General features: G+C 43.8%; 1 protein-coding gene across 8 annotated transcripts in view; it reads left to right on the top strand.

The window, feature by feature from the left end:
* ENTPD4 (ectonucleoside triphosphate diphosphohydrolase 4) overlaps positions 1 to 26,000 on the top strand; it is a 42,401-nt gene extending 16,401 nt beyond the window's left edge. For 2 of the 8 annotated variants that reach the window (XM_047759671.1, XM_047759670.1), the window contains exons 5-14: positions 462 to 612; positions 1,124 to 1,227; positions 6,046 to 6,105; positions 6,358 to 6,512; positions 8,092 to 8,258; positions 12,162 to 12,486; positions 14,672 to 14,757; positions 16,673 to 16,834; positions 22,707 to 22,780; positions 23,797 to 24,652. In XM_047759671.1, coding sequence (XP_047615627.1) covers positions 462 to 612; positions 1,124 to 1,227; positions 6,046 to 6,105; positions 6,358 to 6,512; positions 8,092 to 8,258; positions 12,162 to 12,486; positions 14,672 to 14,757; positions 16,673 to 16,834; positions 22,707 to 22,780; positions 23,797 to 24,062 — 1,550 coding nt within the window. In that variant the 3' untranslated portion in view covers positions 24,063 to 24,652. Of the gene's footprint in view, positions 1 to 461; positions 613 to 1,123; positions 1,228 to 6,045; positions 6,106 to 6,357; positions 6,513 to 8,091; positions 8,259 to 12,161; positions 12,487 to 14,671; positions 14,758 to 16,672; positions 16,835 to 18,205; positions 20,905 to 22,706; positions 22,781 to 23,796; positions 24,653 to 25,479 lie in introns of those variants that run through there. The other 6 variants (XM_047759674.1, XM_047759673.1, XM_047759672.1 and 3 more) reach the window with 6 other exon arrangements.
* The last annotated feature ends 375 nt before the right edge of the window (positions 26,001 to 26,375 follow it).

The following is a 26,375-nucleotide window of genomic DNA, read 5'->3' as shown; positions in this document are numbered from 1 at the left end:
TGAATCTATAGATTGCCTTGAGTGATACGGTCATTTTAACAATTTTAATTCTTCCAGTCCATGAACATGGTATATCTTTCCATCTATTTGTGTGTTGTCTTTAGTTTCTTACATCAGTGTCTTATGGTTTTTTGAGTACAGATCTCTTACCTCCTTAAGTAGGTTTATTCCTAGGTTTTTTACTTTTTTCGATGAGACGGTAATTGGGATTGTTTCTTTAATTTCTCTTTCTGACAGTTTGTTGTTAGTGTATAGAAATGGAACAGATATCTGTATATTAATTTTGTATTCTGCAGCTTTACTGAATTCATTGATGAGCTCTAGGGTTTTCTATTTATAGTATCTGTTAGGATTTTCTATTTATGGTATCATGTCATCTGCAAACAGTGGTGGTTTTATGAAGAAACATAACTTATTAGCTAAAGTATCTACTTGTTAACATAAGTGTCTTTTTTCTGTAGGCATTTCAGAATTTGCTACCTCTCCAGAGAAAGTCAGTGATTACATTTCTCCACTCTTGAACTTTGCTGCAGAGCATGTACCACGGGCAAAGCACAAAGAAACCCCTCTCTACATTCTCTGTACAGCTGGAATGAGAATCCTCCCCGAAAGGTGATCCTCCCCACCAGGGCGGGCCAGGCCAGTGATGGTGGTGGTGGTGGTGGTGGTGGGTTTTTCCTTCCTCATCCCTCGTCTGTCCCTCCTTGTCTTCCTCTTCCGTCATCATCATCATCATCAAAAGGAAGACATTAAAAATTCTTACTTCAAATCTGGAATAGTAGCAGAATTATTCCCTTAGCCAGCACTCTCCAAATGTCTTTTAATGTATTTATTTATGATTATAAATAGTAAACTATAAAGTCATTTTTTAAGAACTGATTTTCTGTTTTATTAGTCTAAGGATTCGTTGCAATTGTAGCTTTACGTCTAGAAATCATATAATTTATATACCTTCCAAAAATTCCTTCTCCAAATAAACGATCTTTTCAATGAATTGTTTTGGTTTTAAAATTTCCTTTTTTTCATATGGGATATATCAGAGCCATATTTTTTTTTTCTTTTTAAAATAGAAAAATTCAGGATATAATATTTTGATACTGTAAATTTTTGGATTGCTTTACAGCCAGCAGAAAGCCATTCTGGAAGACCTTCTGACCGACATCCCTGTGCACTTTGACTTTCTGTTTTCTGACTCTCATGCAGAAGTAATTTCAGGGAAACAAGAAGGTTAGTATATGGGTCTTCAACTTGAAATTTGGGAAGCTATTCCTTTAAGTCCTCCCAACCTTCCTTGTGTACCCTTTATTAAATTACTCTTAACATGCTAAAATTTGGGAAACCATAACCTTCAAATAATTTTTAAATGGCAAAATTTAGTTTCTTACATGACTGGTCTTTATTTTCCAAGCATTAAGCTATTAAAAAAATAACTTAGTTTATCTTCACTACACTTAGGAAACATATTTTGGACTCATTTTGATAGAAAAGGTTTGTGTTCCTTGCCCAAGTTATTCAGTTTTGTGAAATTATGATGATTACTGAGCTGTTGGAGCCTTCTACTGATTTACTTGCTAGAAAGGGAAAATTATTCTTGACTTTGATACACTGAGAAAATGTTCTGTTTTCAAAGAAATTACTTGAGAATGAAATGGCACATCAATGAAATTATTTCTAGCTTGCTAGAAAAGCATTTATTTCAAAATCATTTATCATTTCTCCAAATAACTCTTCTGTGAAAGACACAGTAGAGAATTCAGAATTGGGTGAAATTCACATACTGCCATCAAGCTGTTTACAGACAAGTGAGGTCCACAGTTAACTGCTTATATAAGGTTGAGTTTTAGGTGCCAGAAGGAAGATAAGGAGAATGTATCATGGGCATTTGAAAGAGGAAGATTTTTTTTTTTCCCTAGCTAAGGGCATCATGGAGAAAGTGACATTTGAATTGAGGGATTATTATAAATGCAGCATGCCACAGCGTGGTAAGACTAGAGCTCAGAGAGAGCGATGGGAAGCTCCTTCTAGGCAGAAGAAATGATTTACATCATCACAAATGAGAAAAGCTGCACTATGGACAGAGGAATAAAAATGATTTAATTTGATGGGATTATTGTGGCCCTTTAAAAGGTTATGGTAGTATTGAAATTTGGAAGGTCTTAGTGATGTCAACATCTTAATGGCTTGAGTGGTTCCTTTATTCTCTCTCCTTTGATTTACAACTAAATCAGACATCCATAACCAAAAAAGTGCCTCTGCACAACACATGAGGACACCCAAGAGATCAGTTCCTCTGTGCCCACAAATGTGAGTGGACCGGACCTCAGAGGAGGCCGCAAAGCCAGGAGAGGGGCAGCAGAGGCGGCCACGTCAGGGGTGATGTGACCCAGCATGACTCCTCTGGCAGAGGAGGTGGAGGGTGAAAGTGGTGAGTGGGAGTAGGGAGTTCACCTGGCCACGAGTACTGCGGTACTTCAGAGAGGGACCCATTGCCCTCTCTGAAGAGAGACCGCAGTGACTGGGGGCGGGGAAAGGAAAGAGAAGAAGGCAAAGAGAACTGAAGGAACCAGTTTCTTGCTGTCTGCCCTAGGACTCTGAAAAGAGGACTGTCCGTGGACCTCTGGGACAACCCCCCACCCGCCCCCCGCCCCCGCCCCCACAAGGCTCCCCTTCTGGGTAATGGCACACCTAAAGCCCCAGGTGCTAAGTACACATCTCTTTCTAACTCTGTTGCCATTCTTTTTTTTTTTCTCCACCTCCACTGGCTCTTTTTATGTTCCTGTTCTCAAACTTAGTGATGAATCAGCTCTGGTAAGAGGAACCAGAAACTTTTGCTGTAGCACCACCTTGTAGAACATAAAACAAAGGCTTCTAATTACCAGTGCGTTGAATTGTTAGAATGAAAATAAGCAAAGCTTTACTTAAATAAGAAAGTCATTCACTGCTTCAGATGCAATAACAGAGGTACTTTTCATCAAACACTGTAAAAAACCAAAGTAATGTATCACAAAAAGAAAAAAAAAAATTATTTTCCAGCAACCGAACTTTAAGGCATGGAATACTGCAATGTAACTGATCACAAATTCAAAATAACTGTTAGGAAGAAATTTGGCAAGCTCCAAGAAAACTCATAAAAGCAGTATAGTGACCTCAGGAATAAAATGAACAAAAGGAAGGAATAATTTACTAAGGAGATTGAAATTCTTAAAAACACAGAAATTCTGGAGTTGAAGAACTCAGTAAATACAATGAAGAATGCATTAGAAAATATTGAAAGTCGAGCAGGTTAGATGGAAGAGAGAATAAGTGAGCTCAAGTGTAGGAATGTAGAAATGTTTCAGGTGGAAGAGGAAAGAGAACTAAGATTTTTTAAAAGTGAAGAAACCCCATGAGAACTAGCAGGCTTCAGTAGAAAAGCCAGTGTAAGATTAACAGGTATCCCAGAAAAAGAAGAGAAGAAAGGAGCAGAACACATTCCGAGAAATAACAGCTAAGAACTTCCCAAGCCTGGGGAAGGAACTGGAAGCTAGTGGAACACTTTATTGTTTCAGCACAAAAAAGACCTTCTCAGAGTTCCTGTCGTGGCACAGTGGTTAACGAATCCGACTAGGAACCATGAGGTTTCGGGTTCGGTCCCTGCCCTTGCTCAGTGGGTTGACGATCCAGCGTTGCCGTGAGCTGTGGTGTAGGTTGCAGACGCGGCTCGGATCCCGCGTTGCTGTGGCTCTGGCGTAGGCCAGTGGCTACATCTCTGATTCGGCCCCTATCCTGGGAACCTCCATATGCCGCGTGAGCGGCCCAAGAAATAGCAACAACAACAACAACAAAAAAAGACCTTCTCTAAGACACATTATATTAAAACATGAAGCTAGTGGAATACTTTATTGTTTCAGCACAAAAAGACCTTCTCTAAGACACATTATATTAAAACAGTCAAAAGTCAGCAAGAAAAAATTTTAAAGGCAGCCAGGGGAAAAAAAGACAATAATCTACAAACAAACCCCCATTAGGCTATCACCAGATTTCTCTGGAGAAACTCTATATACAGGCCAGGAATGGAATGACATATCAAAGTATTGAAAGATAAAAGTTGTCAACCAAGAATGCTCTTATCAGTAAAGGTATCTTTCAGATATGAAGGAGAAGTAAAGGCTTTTCCAGGTAAACAAAAGCTGAGAAAGACTACACAACTAGACTACAAAACGTGTTAAAAGGAGAGATCTTCAAACTGAAGTGAAGAGATGCAGGTACACAAAACTCTGATTTAAGTGTTAAATAGGAGTTCCCTTCGTGGCTCAGCAGAAACAAATCTGACTGGTGTCCATGAGGATGCAGGTTCAGTCCCTGGCCTTGCTCAGTGGGTTAAGGATCCATCGTTGCTGTGAGCTGTGGTGTAGGTCACAGATGTGGCTCAGATCTGGAATTGCTGTGGCTGTGGTGTAGGCCGGCAGCTATAGCTCCAATTCAACACTTAGCCTGGGAACCTCCATATGCCATGGGTGCAGCCCTAAAGAGACCCAAAAAAAAGTGTTAAATAGAAAATTCACTCTTTTTAAAAATAGTGTATTAAACAATTATAGCGTAAAAGTTAAAGGGAAAGAGCTTTAGGAGTTCCTGCTGTGGTGCAACGGGATCTGTGCATCTTGGGAGCACTGGGACACAAACAGACAGTAAAACGTTGGTTACCAGAGGAGGGGGTACAGGAGATAAAATTGATTGTGGTTAATGGTACAAACTTGTAACAAGTAGAAAATAAGCCATGGAGAGCTAATGCATGGTATAGTGAATATAGACAATAATACTGTTCTATAATGATGAAATGTGATACTGATATTGATTGCTATATGTATTACAGTATATAAATGTAGCAAAGTGACACACTGTATTCCTTAAATTTGCACAATGTTAAATGTCAGATTTACTCCGTTCAAAGAAAAAGTTGGACAGGTCTTAAATTGGCTGTGGAGTTTGGCCTTTGTTGTCTAGATCAGTCCAGTAGAGAATAGAGTAGATTGGAGTGGGAGAGTCAGGGCAGGAAGATTAATTAGATCTCTGTACCAGCTTAAATCAAGGTGGTGGTGAAAATGGATAAAGAAGGGGGAGTGCCTGTTGTGGCTCAGTGGGTTAAGGACTCAACATTGTCTCTATGAGGATCTGGGTCCAATCCCTGGCCTCATTCGGTAGATTAAGGATCTCTAGCATTGCTGTGGCTGCAGCTCCAATTCAGCCCCTAGCCCAGGAACTTCCATATGCTGTGGGTTCAGCCATAAAAAGAAAAAAGATTGTGTGTAGGAAATATTGTAAAAAGAGAATCAAGGGCTTCCCTGTTAGCTCAGTGGGTGAAGAATCCCGCATTGTCACTGCTGTGGCTCAGGTCACTACTGTGGTGCAGGTTTGATCCCTGGCCTGGGAACTTCTACGTGCTGTGGATGCGGCCACATAAATAAGTAGAGAACCATACTTGGGAACTGAGAGTGCAGGATAAAGGAATGGGGGAGTCGAGAGTTCATATGTTTTTAAAACTTTGTGCTTGGTAGATTTATTTTCATAAAAAGTAAAAGCTCCAGTATTTCAAAACAACCTATAAATTTCAAAGGAGCACTAGCACCTAGGGAATTATATTTTCAACCTTCACAAATGATATGAAACTACAAAATTAAAAGTTGAGAGTTCACGGAGTTCACATTGTGGCTCAGCAGTAATGAGTCCAACTAGTATCCATGAGGATGCGGGTTCAATTCCTGGCCTCGGTCAGTGGATTAAAGGATCTGGCGTTGCTGTGGCGGTAGTGTAGGTCAGTGGCAACAGCTCCGATTCAACGCCTAGCCTGGGAACTTCCATGTGCCATGAGTGCGGCCCTTTAGAAAAAAAGGGACGAAAAAAAGTTGCGAGTTCTTGGAAAACCAGTCAGAAAATATAAAATACATCAGTAGAAATGTATTTCAAATGATGTTTTCATAGGTTGTCAAAGAATGAAATAATTGCACAAAATGCATTGATCCGAGTTACATGAAATATTTTAAAACTTTATTCTTCTTATGTCTCTAGGTGTGTATGCTTGGATTGGCATTAATTTTGTCCTTGGACGATTTGAGCATATTGAAGATGGTAAGCATCATGTTTCCAACTAACATGTCTACCCGGAAATGATGGCTCTTTCGAATGAATGCACAGGATAAAAAGGGAGCTGAGAGCTGTGACACAGCCAAGTGGGAGGAGCTGCTGTCTCACACAGTTATTTGAGCTTAGCTGGGTTTGCCTAGAAATGCTTGAACCTACCACGAAAGCAAGATGACTCTTCATAAGATCCCACTTCTCCGCCTTTGTTCTGTTCCGACAGATGTTTCTTATCTTTTCCAGATGATGAGGCAGTTGTAGAAGTTAACATCCCTGGTAGTGAAAGCAGCGAAGCCATCCTCCGGAAAAGAACAGCCGGTATTCTCGACATGGGAGGCGTGTCGACCCAGATAGCATACGAAGTCCCCAAAACTGTAAGCTTTGCCTCCTCACAGCAGGTTATTATCTGTACAAATTTCCTTCTGTTTGGTTTGGTTTTCATTTAACATGTCTCCATCCATTTTTGTTTTGTTTTCTGAGTCTGAACACATCTTTACTGTGCTTGCTGAGGTACCGCCTTCTCAACCCAGGAGAAAGGAGACAGGAGGAAACCAAGGCAAACCTCCACTAAGCCGTTTGTGTTTGTTCATTGAAGTCAGCTGGTTTGTTTTCTGAACTTACCTAGAAGTGCTCTCGGTTATATACGTCAAGCCACACACTTGGGTTTTGGTTTCTATTTCCAGTCACCACTTTTCTCAACAGCTAGTGTAAAACTTAATATAATAGCATCAGACTTCTTAAGTTATAATGGGGGGTAAATGCTTTTTTATGTGCGGCTCACGTGACTTTTGACTTTTCTGGAAAGTATAGAGGTTTGTATCCACTGCTTCCACATGTATGAACTCATGGTTTACCCTGTCATTGTGCAACCCCTTCGGTGCTATAGTTTCCCAGTGGGCTGGGCGGCCTTGTGTAGGGGTGTCCAGATGCATTCCTGAATTGCTTCTGCTTTATTACTCTTTCCGTTCAGTGGTAGATCAATACCAAAGCCTGGTTTCCCACACTATCCTCTAGCGGATTGAGTAGTTAGGAAAGAGTGGAGGGGAGGGGACAGACATGGGCTGTGTCATCACCCTGTCCTCACTAGTGGGACCTTACACAAGTTGCTTAACTTCAGCTCTCTCCAGGTCTCCTCAGCTGTAAAGATGAATGCAAGTGCTTTCATCTTTATTATACGGTTATTATCATAAGGTTAAATAAGGCAGTGAATAGAGCGTATCTAATGCACTGCCAGACACCTCATGTCACCTGGGTAAATGTTATTGATGTACTGATTAAGCTCTTTAGAGAAATGCTTTGCAAATTCAGGCATTAGAATTTGTGTTTCCTACATCCCATCCTGACTTGCCTCTAAGAAACTGTTACACTCTTTGTAAAAGGTCATGTTTTTGCCCTCGAGATAAAGTAAAAAATATATATAAAAGCAAGTTTGGAAAAAAATACTGAAAAATCAGGAATAAAACTTTCCCACGAATGTATACATTTTTTAAAATTATTGTTAGCAGTTTGGCTTATTTCTTTTCATTCTTTTTTTCCTATGTATAGTTTTTTTTTTAATGTGATTGTTAAAATCTTACTGTTTTTGTGATTCTGTGTCTTTTGTTTAACAACACATAAGCATGTTCCTCCATAAACTGTTACCATAATTAACAACCCCCACCCCAAGTGTCCTAGGATTATTTTCAAAGCATTGGATTCCATAAGTAGATTTACTCCATCAGAGGATATGAAACTATTTTGCTAACTTTCCTTTTCAAAGAGTTGTATCAGTATCACAGATGCACAGCCCATCTGAAATTTCTTAAGTCAGGATTGTCGTATTAAATTAGGAGGGATGCTTAGAAGGACCCTTGGGAAGTGCAGAAGCGGAAATTTTGCCCCTCTTAGATGAGAATCTTCTTAGATCCCTCTTTTTAACAGGAGGTAGTTGTTTTTGAATTGCTTAACATACTAAAGTTGATATCCTTACGTGTGCAGGAAGAAGTAGCTAAGAACCTGTTGGCTGAATTTAACTTGGGATGTGATGTTCACCAAACTGAGCACGTGTACCGCGTCTATGTGGCCACGTTCCTTGGGTTTGGTGGCAATGCCGCTCGACAGAGATACGAAGACAGACTGTTTGCCAGCACAGTTCAAAAGAACAGGTAAAGCACTTCCACTGCTCAGCTCTCACTTTGAAACCTGGGTTTTTCCTCATAGAAAACATATCCAGACAAAGCAGGGAGACCTCAGTCAGCAGGAGCACATCGCACCATTAGCTGTTTATGCTCCCTGCCTGCTGAGGCGGGAGAAGAAATTAAAACACACCAGGGTCCTGCCTTCGGACCCCACCCACCAGGCTCCAAAGGAGGATCTCCCTCCCTCTCCCTACCCCTCTCTCTCTCTCTCTCTCTCTCTCTCTCTCTCTCTCAGACCCACAGCTCCCTGATGGATTCGAAGTTTCACTGTCAGGATATTGAAGTGCTTTTGAGCCCCAGGTGATGCTATTCCAGAGAAACTTGGCACCTAGGCCACTCAGGTGACCTGGAGGCCCACAGTAAGTGATGGTAGCTTTGAGTTATGGGATGTCCTGGCGATGTTATGGAGAACCAGCCCAAGCAGTTATTCAGTGGATAAGACCATAGTGGAGGCAGTTAATCAAGAGGAAGAAATGATCTAGAAGTCAGAGTTAGTGGGTTTTTTTAAAATTTTTTTATTTTTAACTTTATGGCTATACTCAAGGCATATGAAAGTTCATGAGCCAAGGACTGAATTCCAGCAGCAGCTATGACCTATGCCACAACTGTGGCAACACTGGATCCTTTAACCCACTGCACAGGGCGGGGATCATACCCAAAAACCTCTCCAGAGACCCAAGCTGCTGCAGTCAGATTCTTGACCCACTGCACCATGGTGGGAACTCCCAAAGTAGTGGTTTTTAACATTGTTAGCAGTGAGACTTTTAAAAATGAATTTATGAAGAACTCTGGTACAGAAAATATATAAAAAGACTTTATCAGTTTAATTTTATAACTTTTAAGTATATAGCAATTATTTATTTGAGATTAGTACATAAGAACAAAGCCTTTTGCATGAATAAAAAGATCCGAAGTCTGGGATTATATAAAATATATCATTAATTACTATAGTTTGTTTTGTTTTGATTAAATAATTTTGAGGGGAAAATCCTGACAGAGATAAATGGTAGTATATTTCCTTGATCAATTTAATCTTTTTTTGTTGAAGCATAGTTGATATACTTCAACAGTATATTTCAGGTGTACAGTATACTGATTCACAATTTTTAAAGGTTTTATTCCATTTATAGTTATTATAAAATATTGGCTAAAATTTAATCTTAATACACCTGTGGAGGCCTAGACCTTAAGAAAGGCCAAGTCAGGGAGTTCCCGTCGTGGCGCAGTGGTTAACGAATCCGACTAGGAACCATGAGGTTGCGGGTTCGATCCCTGCCCTTGCTCAGTGGGTTAACGATCCGGCGTTGCCGGGAGCTGTGGTGTAGGTTGCAGACGTGGCTCGGATCCCGCGTTGCTGTGGCTCTGGCGTAGGCCGGTGGCTATAGCTCCGATTCGACCCCTAGCTTGGGAACCTCCATGTGCCCAGGGAGCGGCCCTAGAAAAGGCAAACAGACAAAAAAAAAAGAAAGGCCAAGTCAGAGCCATTCAGTACCTCATTCTCCAAAAACTCACATATGTGAATAGGAAAAGCATTAAAAAATTATTATTTGTCTGCTCCAAACATTAACTGAGTAGTGCTAAATTAAGAGATATTAACTAGGCATTCCCATCGTGGCTCAGCAGAAACAAATCTGACTAGTATTCATGAGGACGCAGGTTCGATCCCTGGCCTCGCTCAGCAAATTAAGGATCTGGTGTTGCCATGAGCTGTGGTGTAGGTTGCAGACGCAGCTTGGATCTGGCGTTAATTGTGGCTGTGGCGTAGGCCAGCAGCTACAGCTCCAATTCAACCCCTAGCCTGGGAACTTCCATATGCCACAAGTACTGCCCTAAAAAGACAAAAGAGAGAGAGAGAGAGAGAGATTAACTAGTCCCAGTTTCTTTTTAAAAATGATATGTTAGGAGTTACCTGGTAGCTCAGCAGGTTAAGGCTCTGATGTTATCAGGAACTTTCACATGCCACAGGCATGGCCAAGAAAAGTGATATATAGCACACTTTGATATAATTACTTTTAATAGTAGTCTTAACATAGAAATATTTTATAAGTGACATTTGAATTAGAATTTTAGAGAAAATATCTTCTGCTACTTTAGTTTTTACTAATTGATTTAAATGTTAAGGAGCTTGTACAATGGACAATGCAATGGTACTTCTTAATATAGATATAGAACAACTAAAAACTGTGTGTTAAAGAATTATTTGACTCATTTGAGCCTTTATAATAATTATAAATGTTAATCATCACCTTTTACTTGTGTTGTGAATTGAGCCTTGAAATGCATTATTTTTATTACTTAAACATATCATTATTTATGTTATTTATTACAATAACATAATTTTTCTTTTATTTTTATTACAATTTTATTTATTACAATAACATTATTTTTATTACTTAAACATTTTTAATTAATGGCAAAGACCTTTATTATTTATTTATTTTATCTCTTTTAATTTATTTTTTTTGCTTTTTAGGGCTGCACCTGTGGCATATGGAGATTACCATGCTAGGGGTCAAATCAGAGCTGTAGCTGCCGGCCTTCATCACAGCCACAGCAACGCCAGATCCTTAACCCACTGAGCGAGGCAAGGGATCCATCTCGCTCGCATCCTCATGGATCCTAGCCGGATTCGTTAACCACTGAGCCACAAAGGGAACTCCTACAGACCTTAATTTCTTAATTCAAGTACATTTTGAGTTGCCCTGATCTTAGTAGTAAACAAGTTGTCATTTGAGTTGCAGGTAGAAACTTCACTTAATATCAGTGCCTGAATGTTGAATCCAGGCACTCTCCTAATAGTTAAAAGCCTTTTAAACCTGTATGATTTCCTGGTATCAAACACTAATATAATTCCAGCTGTTGCAAGCTCTTTTCTGTTTCTCAGTTGCTTAATGGTGAGTACACACAGTAGGATGACAGTTCTGGACATTTCCTTGTGAAATAGTAAGCTTCAGTAAACACAGTTAAGATTTCTACAGGACCTCTCAGAGCCTGTAGTGCCATAGAAACTGTTATCTGCTACGGTTGGAATCAATAGTTGGTTAACTTTTAAAAACCAATTAAAACATTTTGTGAATGATAAAAATAGAATCAACCTCAAGCATTTTTTTAATAAAAATTTTTTTTGGCATATTGGCGACTTACAATGCTGTGTTAGTTTCAGGTGTACAGCAAAGTGAATCAGCCATACAAAGCATTTTGTTTTAAGTTATGTGTTCAGTTGCCAGTTTTTTGCCCTGGACTCAGAAAAGTCTTTTCTGAGGCTACATCTGTCATGTCTCAGGCAGGCGCCACACCCACTCATCCTGATGTCATTTTGGCTTTCTTTAAAGAATATCTTGGCCTTAAAGACATCTGTGAAGCAATTTAATACCAATTCCATCTAGATTTTTGTTAATTGTCCCAACATTTTGTATCTTAAAATTTGACAGCAATTTTCTAGCAATTTGCCTTTATCATGTTTTTCTAAGGCATCTAACCTAGCTTTCACAGGACCTGCGACTTCTTTTCACAGTCACATTTCTTTTATATGTAATTAAAATCACAGGCACTAGTGGCAAAAACCGGGCTAGAAACAACACAGTGGGTGGGCATTCAAATGCAGTGAGCAGGAGACTGGGAGGAGCTTACCAACTGTGGGCTCCAGGCTGTGTCACAGAGCACAGAAAGCATCAGGTACTCTGACCAGGTTTCACTGGGCCCTGTTCAGGTGCCTGCTCTCCGCAGGTGTGTATCATGAATCTCCAGGCAGGTTTCCAGAACCCTTTTATGTTCCATAGGGCAGAGTTTGAGAAACACTGACTTGCAACCCCTTTCTTCTTCACACAGTTTTCTGTTGGTCTCATGATGAAGTTTCCCTTTGTCCTCTAGGCTCCTGGGGAAACAGACAGGGCTGACCCCTGATGCTCCATACCTGGACCCCTGTCTGCCCCTGGACATTAAAGATGAAATCCAGCAGAACGGACAGACGCTATACCTGCGGGGCACGGGGGACTTCGACCTGTGCCGGGAGACCATCCAGCCTTTCATGAACAAAACAAATGAGACACAGACCTCCCTCAATGGGGTCTACCAGCCCCCGATTCACTTCCAGAACAGTGAATTCTACGGCTTTTCCGAATTCTACTACTGCACTGAGGACGTGCTACGGATGGGGGGCGACTACAATGCTGCTGCGTTTACTAGAGCCGCCAAGGTAACCGCCAAGGAAGCCAGCTTCCCTGCGTGCCCTTGAGATGTGGTGTAGACAGCAGCAGGGGAGGAGCAGGGCAGGGTGGAGGGGGGAAGGCTGTGGTGCAGCCCCTTGGGAAGCCCTTTCCCTTGGTTGGGCATGAGAAATAGTCACAAGAGAAGCAGAAAGTCCCCTGTGAGCCGACTTCTGCTCCCACCCCGTGGCCTGCGCTGCTGGCCGTCACCGGCTCCTGGTCTTTTACATGTAATGGTGATTGTGATCTGACGGTTCCTCTCAGGCTCCTCCCCTTGGCTGCCGGGCTCCTCAGCCCTTGTTCCCTACCTTCGTGACACTTTCCTGGGTTCTAAGCCTTGGTGGTCTCATTCTCCCCCGCTTGGCCCTCTGACCTTCGGGTTCTTGGATGGTCTTATCCATGTTCATGGTTTGCTGCTGCCTCTCAGGAAGCGGCTCCACACCTGACCCCCGTCCAGTGCCTGCTGGGTTTCACAGCTCCAGACAAACCCACTTTCGTCCCCATTCTGTTCTGTGTTGTCTCGGTCATGGCATTCCTAACCATCTAGTCCCCCAAACCCAGGAGTTACTTCTCCCTGCCACTCATCCTCCCTCGCTGAACTCCCCCATAATGCAAGTCATCAGGCACCTTATTCTTTGTCATAAATACTTCCCAGACCCCTGCCCTCCTTCCTTTCTGTCCTTCCCTCACTGTCCTAGTCCTGGCTTTGTCTGTCACCTACCCCATTGCAGGAGCCTCCCAGTGGTCCTCCTGCATCTGGTCTCCTTCCATCATTCTTCCTCCTCTCTACTCCCGAGTGTTCTGTCTAAACCCACGTGCAGCCACCTGCTCTCCTGTTTAAAGTCTCCAGCAGCTTCCTCTTGCTTCCAGATGAATTTCAAATGGCCTAGTGTGTCATCCCCTCCCTGTAGCCTCATCTCCCCACCTAGCCCTGTTCATTCCGATCCTGTCAGGTGCCTATTCATTCCCCTCCCGTCTGTGCTCCCTCTCATCCTGTCTTCATTCATGGTGTTTCCTCTGCCTGACATGCCCATTGTCCTCACCCTCTCACCCAGGCTGAGTGCTGTTCCCTTTTGCAGGTTTCACTGCCTCTCTGAGCCTCAGTCCTTGAAACAGAGGTTAGAGTAGTAGCCATGTCAAAGAGTTGCTGTAAGCATTACATTTGGAAAAGGCACCAACACAGTGTTCAGTAAATGTTAGCTCTTAAAATAAACATCATTACAAATAGGAGTTCCCACTGTGGCACAGTGGGTTAAGAATCCAACCGTAGCCACTCAGGTCACTATGAAGGACAGATTCAAACTGTGGTCCAGTGGCACAGTGGGTTAAAGATTATGGCATTGCCGCAGCCATGGTGTGGGTATCAGCTGCAGCTCAGATTCATTCCCTGGCCCAGGAACTTCCATATGCCATGGATGCAGCCATTTAAAAAAAAAAAATCAGGAGTTCCTGTCGTGGCTCAGCGGTTAACGAACCCAACTAGCATCCATGAAGGCACAGGTTCCATCCCTGGCCTCACTCAGTGGGTTAAGGATCTGGTGTTGCCATGAGCTGTGGTATAGGTTGCAGACATGGCTCAGATCCCATGTTGCTGTGGCTGTGGTATAGGCTGGCAGCTACAGCTCCACTTCTACCCCTAGCCTGGGAACCTCCATATGCCTCGGGAGCGGCCCTAGAAAAGGCAAAAAGACAAAAAAAAAAAGAAATCATTACAAACAACTTCAGGAAAATGCAGCACCTCTTTCCCTTCTCTTAAAGATGAAGCCTTTTGTTATCATGTTTGTGTTCCCAGAACCTTGCACCGTGTAGCCACGGACACAGGTATTCAGTCTGAACTAGCCAAAGTATCACTTCACCTTCTAAAAGTTTGTGCCTGTCCCATGCAGTCAGAGAGGGAGAAACTCAGCAGATTTGAAGAGGTTGGTTGTGGGCAGTGAAGTTCTCTTTAATGATAACTTTAGCCAAATTTTAAAACAAAGAACAAGCATTGTCTTTGCTCATCAGGAAGTATTCAAGGAGTGTTTGTGTGTCTCGTCCTCATGGGACAGACATAAACTAAGCTCATGTTTCTGAATTGGAAGGATGTGTTTGTTATGAATATGGTAAACACTTGAAAATGAAAAAAATTTAATCAACCTCTGCTAATGATTTATTTGGGGGTGAAATTTCTTTCAGGATTATTGTGCAACAAAGTGGTCAATCTTGCGGGAACGCTTTGACCGAGGGCTGTACGCCTCTCACGCCGACCTCCACAGGCTCAAGTAAGTCACGGAGCCCAGGGTGTGTGTTAATTCAAAAATGCTAAGGACTTGAGTTCCTGTTGTGCAAGGGAAACTAATCTGACTAGTATCCATGAGGATGCGGGTTCGAACCCTGGCCTTGCTCAGGTGGGGAGGAGATCTGGTGTTGGCCATGAGCTTCAGTGTAGGTTGCAGGCGTGGCTCGGATCCCTCATTGCCGTGGCTGTGGCCGGCAGCTGCAGCTCTGTAGGCTGGCAGCTGCAGCTCTGTAGGCCGGCAGCTGCAGCTCTCATTGGACCCCTAGCCTGGGAACTTCCATATGTCAAGGGTCTGGCCCTAAAACGCAAAAAAAAGTGCATTTGAGTTCCTACTATGGTACAGTGGGTTAGTGATCTGGTTTGTCTCTCTGGAGGTGGCAGGTCAATACTCAGCCTCGAAAGTTTCTTCAGGTAGAGGAAATTAAAAAAAAAAAAGAAGAAACCACACATTCAGTCTTGACCACACCCTGGTCCCAACCTACCTTTCTATCCTGGTCAGTCCCTCCTCCTCCTCTGTCCTGGCTCCTTTCAGATGGGTGGGAAGTACTCGTGCCCAGACATGTCTTAACAGTTTGGGGCTCAGAGGAGGAGTTTTGCTCTTGCTTCTGCTGGAATTCTCTTACCTGTTGAGGCCCTGCCCAGACGTCACAGTCCAAGTCAGAGGCTGCCTCTTCCAAGTCATCCTCTGTCCACTCAGCCAGACTCAGTCCCTCGGTGTATCTCCAGAGCACTCACTCAGTCTCTCTACTAGTAGCGTTTTTCATGTTCTGCTTTATTTCATAGTTATCTCTTGCTCTGCAAAAATCCTCTTTCATTGTAAGTCATCAAGCACATTAGCTGTCTTATTATTTATTCTGATATCTTACCACTTAGCCCAATGCTTTGCAAAAAGAAAGCCTCTGATAGTTTTTTGTTGTTGCTTTTTTTTGGATTTTTTTTTTTTTTTTTTGTCTCTGTGTCTTTTTAGGGTTGCACCTGTGGCATATGGAGATTCCCAGGCTAGGGGTCGAATTGGAGCCACAGCTGCTGGCCTACGCCACAGCCACAGCCACACCAACACCGGATCCAAGCCACATCTGCTACTTACATACAGCTCATAGCAATGCTGGATCCTTAACCCACTGAGCAAGGCCAGGGATGGAACCCACATCCTCATGGATACTAGTTGGGTTTGTTAACCACTGAGCCGCAACAGGAACTTCTCTCTGATAAATATTTAGAGTCATAGACTATCAGAGCTGAAACGGACCGTCCTACCTTCTCATTTTGTAATTTGAAAACTGAGGTCCAGAGAAGTTGGAACTTGCTCAGTATTTTTTGTGTGTGTGTGTGTCTTTTTGCCTTTTCTAGGGTCGTTCCCATGGCACATAGAGGTTCCCAGGCTAGGGGTTTAATAGGAGCTGTAGCCACCAACCTATGCCACAGCCACAGCAATGCCAGATCTGTGCCACATCTGCGGCCTATACCACAACTCACGGCAACACCAGATCCTTAACCCACTGAGCAAGGCCAGGGATCGAACCCTCAACCTCATGGTTCCTAGTTGGATTCCTTAACCACTGCGCCACAATGGGAACTTCCTTGCTCAGTATTTATTCAGTACTGGATTGAGTAAATAACAGAAGGCCTAGAGGGGAAATAATCTCTTATGGCCACACATTAAATCACACTGAGACCAAGTTTCATGCGCAAATTGATGTTGACAGATGAATGAATGGTGTGGGACAAGATACATAAACCAAGCGAATCAGCTCGAGGTGCATATGGTCAGTTTGGCCCTTAGAGTACGGGCCTCATGAAGCCTGTGCAGCCACATAGGTCACAGAGGGTGAGGCCGGCTCTGCTCATGTGTGTTTAGACCAGTGACTCAGTCCTACTTATGTTTGGGCTGTTTGTAGGTATCAGTGCTTCAAATCCGCCTGGATGTTTGAGGTGTTCCACAGGGGCTTCTCGTTTCCTGTCAACTACAGAAGTTTAAAGACAGCCTTGCAAGTTTACGACAAGGAGGTTCAGTGGACGCTCGGAGCAATCCTCTATAGGACCCGCTTCTTACCCTTAAGGTATGACCGGGAGTTTGGTAAGGAGAGCCTAATAGAAGATGCTTCTCTGCATCTGAGGTGTCATGGCAGTGGTGTGTGTGGGTGTTCAAGGCATTGTTAGTGCCAGCCGGCCTTGGGCAGAGCAGGAGAGTCAGGGAGCTCTGACTTGGTCTCCCCTACAAGAGCCTCCTCCCTTCCCAACTCAGACAACCCAACTGAAAAATGGGCAGAAGACCTAAACAGACATTTCTCCAATGAAGACATATGGATGGCCAATAGACACATGAAAAAATGCTCAACATCACTAATTATTAGACAGATGGAAATTAAAAATTACAATGAGATACCACCTCACACGGGTCAGAATCGCCATCATTAGTAAGTCTACGTATAACAAATACTGGAGAGGGTGTGGAGAAAGGGGAACCCTCCTGCACTGTTGGTGGGAATGTAAATTGGTACAACCACTATGGAAAACAGCATGGAGGTTCCTCAGAAAACTCAATGTAGAACTACCATATGACCCAGCAGTCCTATTCCTGGGCCTATATCCAGACAAAACTTTCATTGAAAAAGATGCAAAATCTTGTTTTTAATGCATAATATAAATACATAGGTTATAGAGGAAACCATTGTATTGCAATACATTTATCAAAATATTACAGAAGACAGACTTGAGTTACAGTAATATGTCCTCTCTGTACTCTCTGTAATTTCAATACAGTGATGCCTGTTGATGATCTTTTGAGGCATCTGCAAAGCACCACAGTGTGACGTGGAGGATCCATGAGTTTCACTAGGAAACACAGTCACGAGTCCCGTTGCTGCTATGACAGGTTTTCGTCTGCATTCACATTCAGTGGAAATACTGCTTTACAGCCAGAGATGGGTAAAATGAGGATGGGCCTTTGCCTCCGGTCAGGGTCACAGACCTGGCTGTCAGTTGACGCCCACAAAAGAAGCGTGGATCACTGATAAATAAGGTTTTTCCCCCCTTCTTTTAATTAAGCGTCTTCCAGCAGTACGTTTAGCTGGGTTAACTGCCAAAAATGTGAGTAGTGGGTATAACTGATCACAAACACTGGCTTCTGTGTGTTAGTGAAACCCTCCCAATTCTTCTAAATTTCTCCGAAATTTATAATTTGTTGCCCAAATTATAATGGTGGTAACAGCTACAGATTTATGAATACACTTGGAGGTGTTATCTTGTTCATACTTACAACTGCCCTCTCCTGGGCCACGTCATTCTGCTCTTCACAGGTGGGCACCCTGAGGTTACGGTGTCTGTCTGCAGAGCTGAGTCCCTGACCAGGCTCCCCGCTGCCCACATCCCCTTACACTGCCTTTCCTGCCTGACTTACTTCTTCGGTCTGTTTTCCTCCCTGCGGGCAGAGACATCCAGCAGGAGACCTTTCGGGCCAGCCACGCGCACTGGCGGGGCTTCTCCTTTGTGTACAATCACTACCTGTTCTCGGGCTGCTTCCTGGTGGTCCTGCTCGCCATCCTGCTCTACCTGCTGCGGCTGCGGCGCATCCACAGGCGGACCCCGCGAGGTGGCTCGGCCGCCACCCTCTGGCTGGAGGAAGGCCTTCCGTCCCAGAAGATCGCTGGCGCCGTGTGAGCCACAGTCAGAGCCTCCAGAGACTCTAAAGGAAAAGCCATTTTTGCCTCAGGGTTTCTCCTCCTTAGTCTCATTTTTTTTTTCCCCTTTCCCTTTTGTTCCTTGAAACAAAACCAAAACCCACTGTTCGTAAACCCTGCTGTTGTAGAAGTGTTGCGTTTGGCCGTTCTGTGTACAGCTTTAAATTGAGGAGTAGGGAAGGGAAAAATCACTTTGTTTTTGCTGCATAGGATAGTAGCTGCCAAAAATTACTAAGATTTTTGGTTTTTCTTTGAGATAGATTTGATTTTAAACAGATGCACTTTGAGGTCGGAGGGAAATGGCAAGGCGGTTTCTGTCCGTAGAGGTGGGACCGAGGGCTGGTGCTTTCACAGAACCAAAAAAATGCAGTGACTGAAATGATCATTCTCTCTAGTTGTCTGTCTTGAAAGCTCTGACCTGGAGATGGTGATAGTTTAATTTATTGTTCAGAGCTATTGCTGTGTGTTTTCTTTGCTGGTTTAAAAAACCAAAAACTGTTTATATCCACAATAGAGAGGAAAAGGTATCAGGAAGTAACAGTTTTTAAAATTGATAGTAGAGACCTGAAAAATGTGAAATAATGACCAGAGTGCCATGGAGGGGGTGTGTGGGAGAAATGCGTGTGTGTGTGTGTGAGTGTGTGAGTGTGTGTGTGTGTGAGAGAGAGAGAGAGAAAGTGTAACAAAGAGAGAGAGTATGTGTGTGTGAAAATTGCTGATGGGAGAGAGTGAGGGAATGCCGTGCTCTCACTTTTAAAAGCACACACTTCAGAATTTCATGTTTCATTTTATTTCAAAAAATCAATCCCCATCGCTGTTACCTTTTCCTGACCTCAGGTAGTCACTTCTTCATCCCGTCTTTCAGCGGCCTTAGAACGCTGTGTTTTTGAGTGAGTTGGAAAATTCATAGTTTCCCTGGTTTTGGTGTTCTTAGAACTAGTACTGCCACCTGCCAACAGGCACGTTCGTAATTCTTAGTGGTTCTTTTGTGCTTGTTTAACTGTGGTCCAGTTTCTTCCATCTCCAAGTTGGTATCCACCCCTGCCCCCCGCCTTGTTAATTAGAGATGGTCTCAGCAGTTACATTCAGAGATCCCACTTAGTTTGACTACGGCTATTGAGGCAATGTCGACAGGACCACTGTAAATCCAGACTAAGAGAAGAATTACAAGAAATCAGCTCACACTTCGAAGAAAACAAATTGAACATTTTAAACAAAAACCTAAAAAGGACAACTGGGGTGGCATATGTGAGATTGGTTGTTTTTCACCTATTTAGTTTAGAAGCTGTGTGTGTGTGCGTGTGCGTACGCACACGCATTGTGTGTGTCCACAGGCTATTTCTTAATAATTCCAGAACCAGATAAATTCATCTAGTTGGTAGCAAATGTATATTTTGAGAACCATCAGCTACTTAAATCACTGTTGAGAAAAAGAATTCAGATTCTGAAGTCCTCATTTAATTTAGGAGAGAAAAATGAATTTTTATCCTGTCCATTAATTACTTAAAAACATGGCATACTGTATATTGATAAAAGATTACAAATTTGTGAAAGAAAAGCAGATCCTCTTATTCTGCTCTTTAAAATGAATATTCTAACAGTGGGAAAATGGTTGGTAGAAAGTTTGCCTCTCAAACATAAAACGGTTGGAGGAGCCGTATGGTGTTGTAGCACCTGCCATGTAGAAAGACTCTTGTGTTCAGAGAGGGTAGAGATGGGTAGCTCTCGAAAAATCCAGCTTCTGAAATGCTGGTCTCCAGCTGTTTAAATCCTTGGTTCCTGGTAAACACTGTTCCTTATCAAGATGGAGCCACCCATGAGCTGTGTCCTGGGTACCCCAGAGGTAGAGGGAGCTGGCGTGCTTCTCCTTGAGTGCTTACAGGGGATTCGCCCTGTGGGCCGTGGGTGGCATTAGTGGTGAAGAAGAAGTAAGTTTACATGTTAGCTTTTCTGCCCCCAACCACTTGGAATAGTAAAGCCCTAACCTGCAGGATGGAAATTTTCCAGTGCCTAGAGTATGGGATTTTGCCTTTCAAATCAAGGCAAGGATAAGCTAGCACAGGTACAGATTTTAATGGGGCCTAATTAAGATTTCCTCCCAGAAGTAGCCACTTTTAAAATGAAGGATGCTAATCTGGTCCAGCTCTGTACCATTCGGGAAGTGGAATAGAGACCACGCAGGAGAATCCAAGCCTGAGCATCATTTGCAAGGACCTACCTCATTCTCCAAAAGAAGTCCCAGATGAGGTTTCCAGGGCCCAGTGGCCTTGGACTTTGCACAGTTAGGTGCCACATCCCCCTGCCAAAGAACTCCGGGAGCAGGCTTGACAAACTGTTACCCACAGGGGAAATCGAAAAGACCCTTGAGCTGAGAAAGGTGTTCCCATTTTTAAAGGGTCATTAAAGAAAAAAAAAATGAGGAATACGCAACAGAGACTACATGGGGCCTGTAGAGCCTCAAGTGTTTAAGAGACATTTGCTGACGCTGCACAAATGGTCCCATTCAAAAATGGATACGCAGGTGTTTCCATTGTGGCTCAGCAAGTCAAGAACCTGACATAGCATCTCTCAGGATGTAGATTCGATCCCTAGCCTTGCTCAGGTTAAGGATCCAGTGTTGCCGTGAGCTGAGGCGTAGGTTGCAAATGCAGCTCAGATCTGGCATGGCTGTGGCTGTGGCGTAGGCCAGCGGCTATAGCTTTGATTTGCCCCCTAGCCTGGAAACCTCCATGTGCCACAGGTGTGGGCACACAGCAGCACCTCCTCCTATAGGAAGACGGCTGCCACCCATGAACACAGAAGGAGGCAAGAGAAGTGGTCAGTCTTCAGGCTCAAAATGGTTGTTTATGCACCCAAATTTCACTTCTTTTATCCTCTAGCTTTTTTTTTTTTAGGGCCGCTTCCTGCGGCATATGGAGGTTCCCAGGCTAGGGGTCCAATTGGAGCTGTAGCCGCCAGCCTACGCCAGAGCCACAGCAACGCAGGATCTGAGCTACATCTGCGACCTACACCGTAGCTCATGGCAACACCGGATCCTTAACCCACTGAGCAAGGCCAGGGATCAAACCTGCAACCTCATGGTTCCTAGTCAGATTCGTTAACCACTGCGCCACGACGGGAACTCCTCCTCTAGCTTCTTTTCCAGAGCGATTTAATAACAAACCAGGTAACATACTCCTCAGCCCCCGCTCCAGTTTAAAATGTGCTATTCTGGAGGGCTCACTGTCTGCAGTCTCAGGAGGCCTGGGTGGTTTTTCATCGCCCTGCACCGCAGGGCGAGAAGACAGCCAGGACTTTCTCTCCAGGTGCAGGCTAGGATAGCCGGCATGCAGGTGGGGAGCTGACCTCAGGAAGCCAAGAATTAACATCAGGTAAGGGCTGGCCAAGAAGATGATACACTCTGAACACTTAGTGATAGGACTCAAGAGAGATTGGACTGGTGGGAACTTGCTAAGAGCCCCGCAAAGAAAAAACAGTCCTTGCTAAGTCTTGGTGAGCAGACTCCTACAGTGAACGCTTCTGTTGCACCGTCATACCATGTGCTGCTCCTTTGTAAACCTCCAGAGGCTGTTCTCAAAGGTTTTACAGTCTGTTTAAGGACACCACCTTAAAGGTACAAAGAGACTGAGTTGTACCAGTGGGTTTCACACGTTTTCACCCTAAAACTTCTGGCTTTCTCCATCACTCCCCAACCGGGGGGTAAACTGAGAGTCGCTGAGGCTCGGCCTGGCCACCCTGGGGGCTGGAAGGTCCTCATGCTTGCTACCCATTGTCACACTTGCAAGCCCAGGTAGGCCAGCTCTAGATTACCTGCTGTTGAAATTTGAAACTCACTCCTAGTTAGGATACTTTTCCTTCTAAGAAGCATGCACCACTTAGCCAGAAATGCAAAAAGGCATATGTATTTCCCAAGCTTTTAAAAAAATCAGCTTTAGAATTTTGTGTGGTAATGTGCAGTGCAGCAAACCTACCTACAAGTAAATTATTGAGTTATTTATTTCTATTTCAGGGTTTTGTTTTTTTATGACTTTTATTGATTTTCCCTTTCAGTAATGAATGATGTGACCAACCAAGGAGAATTTTTTGTTCTGTTACTAAGAGTATATTTTACAGTTAGGAATTATGCAAACGGAGGGGTCATCTTTAAATGTTTTTTATGTTTGTAAGTGGTGTTTTCCATTCAAAGAATAATTATCTTTGGGAGATTGTTGTGGTGTCATATCACTTCCAATATTTTCCATACTCCACACAGATGGGTGTTGAGAATCAATAAAGTGAAAGTTCCTCTGATGGCTCATGGACCCTGGTGTGTGCGTGCCTGTGCAGGTATATGCTTTCCTACGATCTAAAGAGATTTTTCTTAGGTGTTTGAATCTTGTTACTTGTTAGAATGCTTGGTTGAACTTGAATCTAAATCAGTAGAACAAATTGTCCGAGTCTGACCACGTGTGCTTGCTGTATTTGACGTGTGTGTTGTGAAGTTCTGCTGTGTGGGTGGTGGAGGGAGGGGTCCGAACGTCCGGCGGGGAGACCAAGTGCTTCGCAGGGAGAAAGACAGACCAAGGTGTAACAGCAAGCCAAATTTATCAGCAGTAAAGGCCATTCCAAGACTATTGTATATAAAGTTATCATCTCAAGGGACCTTTTAAACTGTGTGTGTGTGTGTGTGTATACACAAGAAAAAGAAGTCATTCATCTTTATGTATTTTGTCTTAAAGTCAGGGCTGACCTTATATGGCACCACTGTGCAGTTAGATCTAAGCTTAGTCATGGGCTTATTTCTAGAGAAACATGAATCCCATCACCAGTGTTGCTAACACCTCTTAGCAGCCACCCCTCTTTTCAGCTGTCTGAGAATATATAAATAGAGGTTTTCCTGCAGGAGGAAGGGCCTGAGCCAGAACCTGAAAATAGATGATAGAGACGGATGGAAAGGGCCGGGGACCAGCTGTCAAAAATAAAAGCAAAGCTGGTTCTGGGCAGGCAGAACGAACTGGGAGAGTGCGAGAGTGTGGAGGGCAGTGAGCGCAGGAGGGGGTGCCCTCGCCACCACTGCAGAAGGGAAGGAATGATAATGTGCAAAGAGAACCTGCTTAAACATGAGGCAATGCAATAAATACAGGCCTCTGTGCCTGAGGGTAAATACATTAAACTCCATCAAACATCTAAAAACGTCTGCATTTTATTCCTCTTGACAGAAGAGAAGTAAATGACTCTGCAAGGGCTGCCCCTGTTGACAGATCTGCAAGGCAGCAGTTCTGGCTTTTTGTTTGTTTTTCATCTGTTTCCTTTTGCCCCCTGAGTCTGGAATGTGCAAGTGGATTTTTTTTTTTTTTTTTTAGATCCTGAAATGCTTATAGTTTGCAAAGAGGAGTTTGCAGCGCTCTCACTGGCCTGGAAGAGGTCAGCAAAGACAGAGGAACGCCCTCTCCCACAGCCCCGAGGGCAGATGGGGGATTTGCCTGGAGCTGAGCATCCCTCTGGAGGCAACACTACACCCAGAAAGGTGCCCCCCATCCCCACCTTGTCTGGGAGCCTGATGGCCTCAGCCTGTGATCTGCTGCTCTTAGCAGAGCCAATTGATCTGTTGCATTTTCTTTGTCCTTAGCAAGCTTAGCCCCCGTCCTGCTTTCTGTTAACGTCCATTAAGTTGAGGACTGAGAGACCCGCAGCCCTTGGCCCTCCGTCTCCGCCCATCACTTTTGATCCTGTGTGGCAGGTGGATTGCATCCGGGCTCCAGACTTCACGGCCGCTTAAATGTTTCTGTCAACAGCCCGTTGTGTGCTAGAGACCCAAACCAGAAGGCCCAGGGCGGCCATGAGATTTCCGCCCTGAGAAAACGACTGAACGCTCCTCAGGGAACATGGTGGTGATGGGCCCCAGACCAGCCACAGAAACTCAACTCCGGGAGGGAAAAGGAGATTCTCCTTCCTGAAAAAAAGAAAAGAGGGCAATGTTGGTCTGTGGCCAGGTCACCAGAGGGCAGACGCCTGCCTAATTCCCACATGGGACATACACTGCATTAGTTCTAGGAAGTCCCCAGGCTGGCCCTTCTTGCTGTTCTCCCAGGTTTATAATTTTGATACAGTCTTCTACCCTTTTTTGTCTTCATGATAATCAGATTTTGGGAAGGATTAATCATCCTCTTCTTGGAGTTCTCATCATGACGCAGTAGTTAACGAATCCAACTAGGAACCATGAGGTTGTGGGTTCGATCCCTGGCCTTGCTCAGTGGGTTTAGGAGCCAACGTTGCCGTGAGCTGTGGTGTAGGTTGCAGATGTGACTTGGATCCCACGTTGCTGTGGCTGTGGTGTAGGCTGGCGGCTACAGCTCCAATTAGACCCCTAACCTGGGAACCTCCAAATGCCGTGAGTGCGGCCCTAAAAAGACAAAAAAGAAAAAAATTATCCTCTTCTTGCCTGTGATTATGTTACCAAAAGTGGGTCTGGCTGCTCGTGGCTCTAAAGCCAATAAGGTGGCAAGTTTGCTTTATTTTGGAGACCAGCTACCGGTGGGACGGGGGGGCGGGGGGAGGACTCCTGTCCCACGGCCAACTCCCCCCACTGACCATCAGTGGACAAGGTATTTTAAAGGGGAGTTTCAGCGGTGTACAGGGGGAGGGAGGGGGGCTACATGCAGAAACAGTGCCGTCAGCTCTGACAGGCAGCTTGAAGCTGGTCATGTGGTGGTGCGACCGGCATCATCTTGATTGTTGTAGGTCTAGTTTGCCTTCAGTTCCAGGGTCGTTTTGTTCCCGTTTCCCTGAGGCCAGTTCTTGGAGTTGTGGCAGCTACGTCATGGCCATAGTCTGGTCCTTGTGTAGTTGATTTCTTCCACATGGTGGGCGTTTCGCCATCTATAAGAGCTTGTAGGATATGGCTCTGGATATTATCTAGAGCCCTTGAGGAGAAACAAAAGCTCCTTGACTTTGCTTCATGACTAAGCTATTACTATTTGGTCTCATTTGACTGTTTTCCTTTGCTTCTGCATTTTCTCACCTCTCTGATTAAACTTTGACTAAAGTTTTTCTACAGACAGAAGGCCGGCAGAGGACAAGGAGGAGAAGGACCATGGGCCCTGCTCTGTTTTAATTACACATGACTTAAACCCCAGGAACCAGACTCAGCACTTTCTCCTAAGAGGCCTTCTTCTCCACTTTGCACAAGCCTGATGTATGACCTAGATTTTGGATTCAAAAAGCTTGAGACACTTAAACGTTTAATGGTCCCTACCTAGCCTTGTAAAGTTTTTTATTTGGGTCCTGGCAGCCAACGGAACTTTTTGGAAATTCCTGGCCATTCTCCATAATGTTCAAATTACATTTTAAAATTCTCTTCAAACTTCTGTGGCCCTGTTGTCCACCAGTCTGTCTGTTCCATCCCTGAGTCCTCTTGAACATGGATCATGACCAGTCTTAGGCTTACTTCATCTGTATCTATATTTATAACTATTCCAACAAAGAAAACACCTCATAGCACACAGTTTCATAAATATTTGTAGTCTAATAAAAAAAATCTGATTTGTCAAGTCACTAATGCTTTAGGGTCCTCAGATTTGCAAAAACACATTTTATAAATATTTTATTCTCAATCTTCTTTCTTCTTTCCAGATCAGAGTTTTGTCCTGATTTAAAGTCACCTGCAGGAGTTCCCTGGTGGCTAGCAGTTTAAGGATCTGGCGTGGTCACTGCTGGGGCTCAGGTTCAATCCCTGCCCCAGGAATTTCCACATGCTGCAGACCACGTGCAGTGTGGTGTAAAGGATAAGATGGAATTCCAGGCCTCTCTCTTCCCTCCCACCATAAAGTTTGTTCAAGGAATGTAGCATTTTAAAGCTTTATGTAGAAAAAACTTAGGAGAACCAAATTTAGTTCAAGTGGCTTCTTCACAGTCTTGAAAAAAAGGAAAAAGAACCTCAAAA

The sequence above is a fragment of the Phacochoerus africanus genome, chromosome 15 (assembly GCF_016906955.1).
Source record: "Phacochoerus africanus isolate WHEZ1 chromosome 15, ROS_Pafr_v1, whole genome shotgun sequence".
NCBI classification, from domain to species: domain Eukaryota; kingdom Metazoa; phylum Chordata; class Mammalia; order Artiodactyla; family Suidae; genus Phacochoerus; species Phacochoerus africanus.
This window is presented reverse-complemented; position numbering and strand designations above follow the sequence as displayed.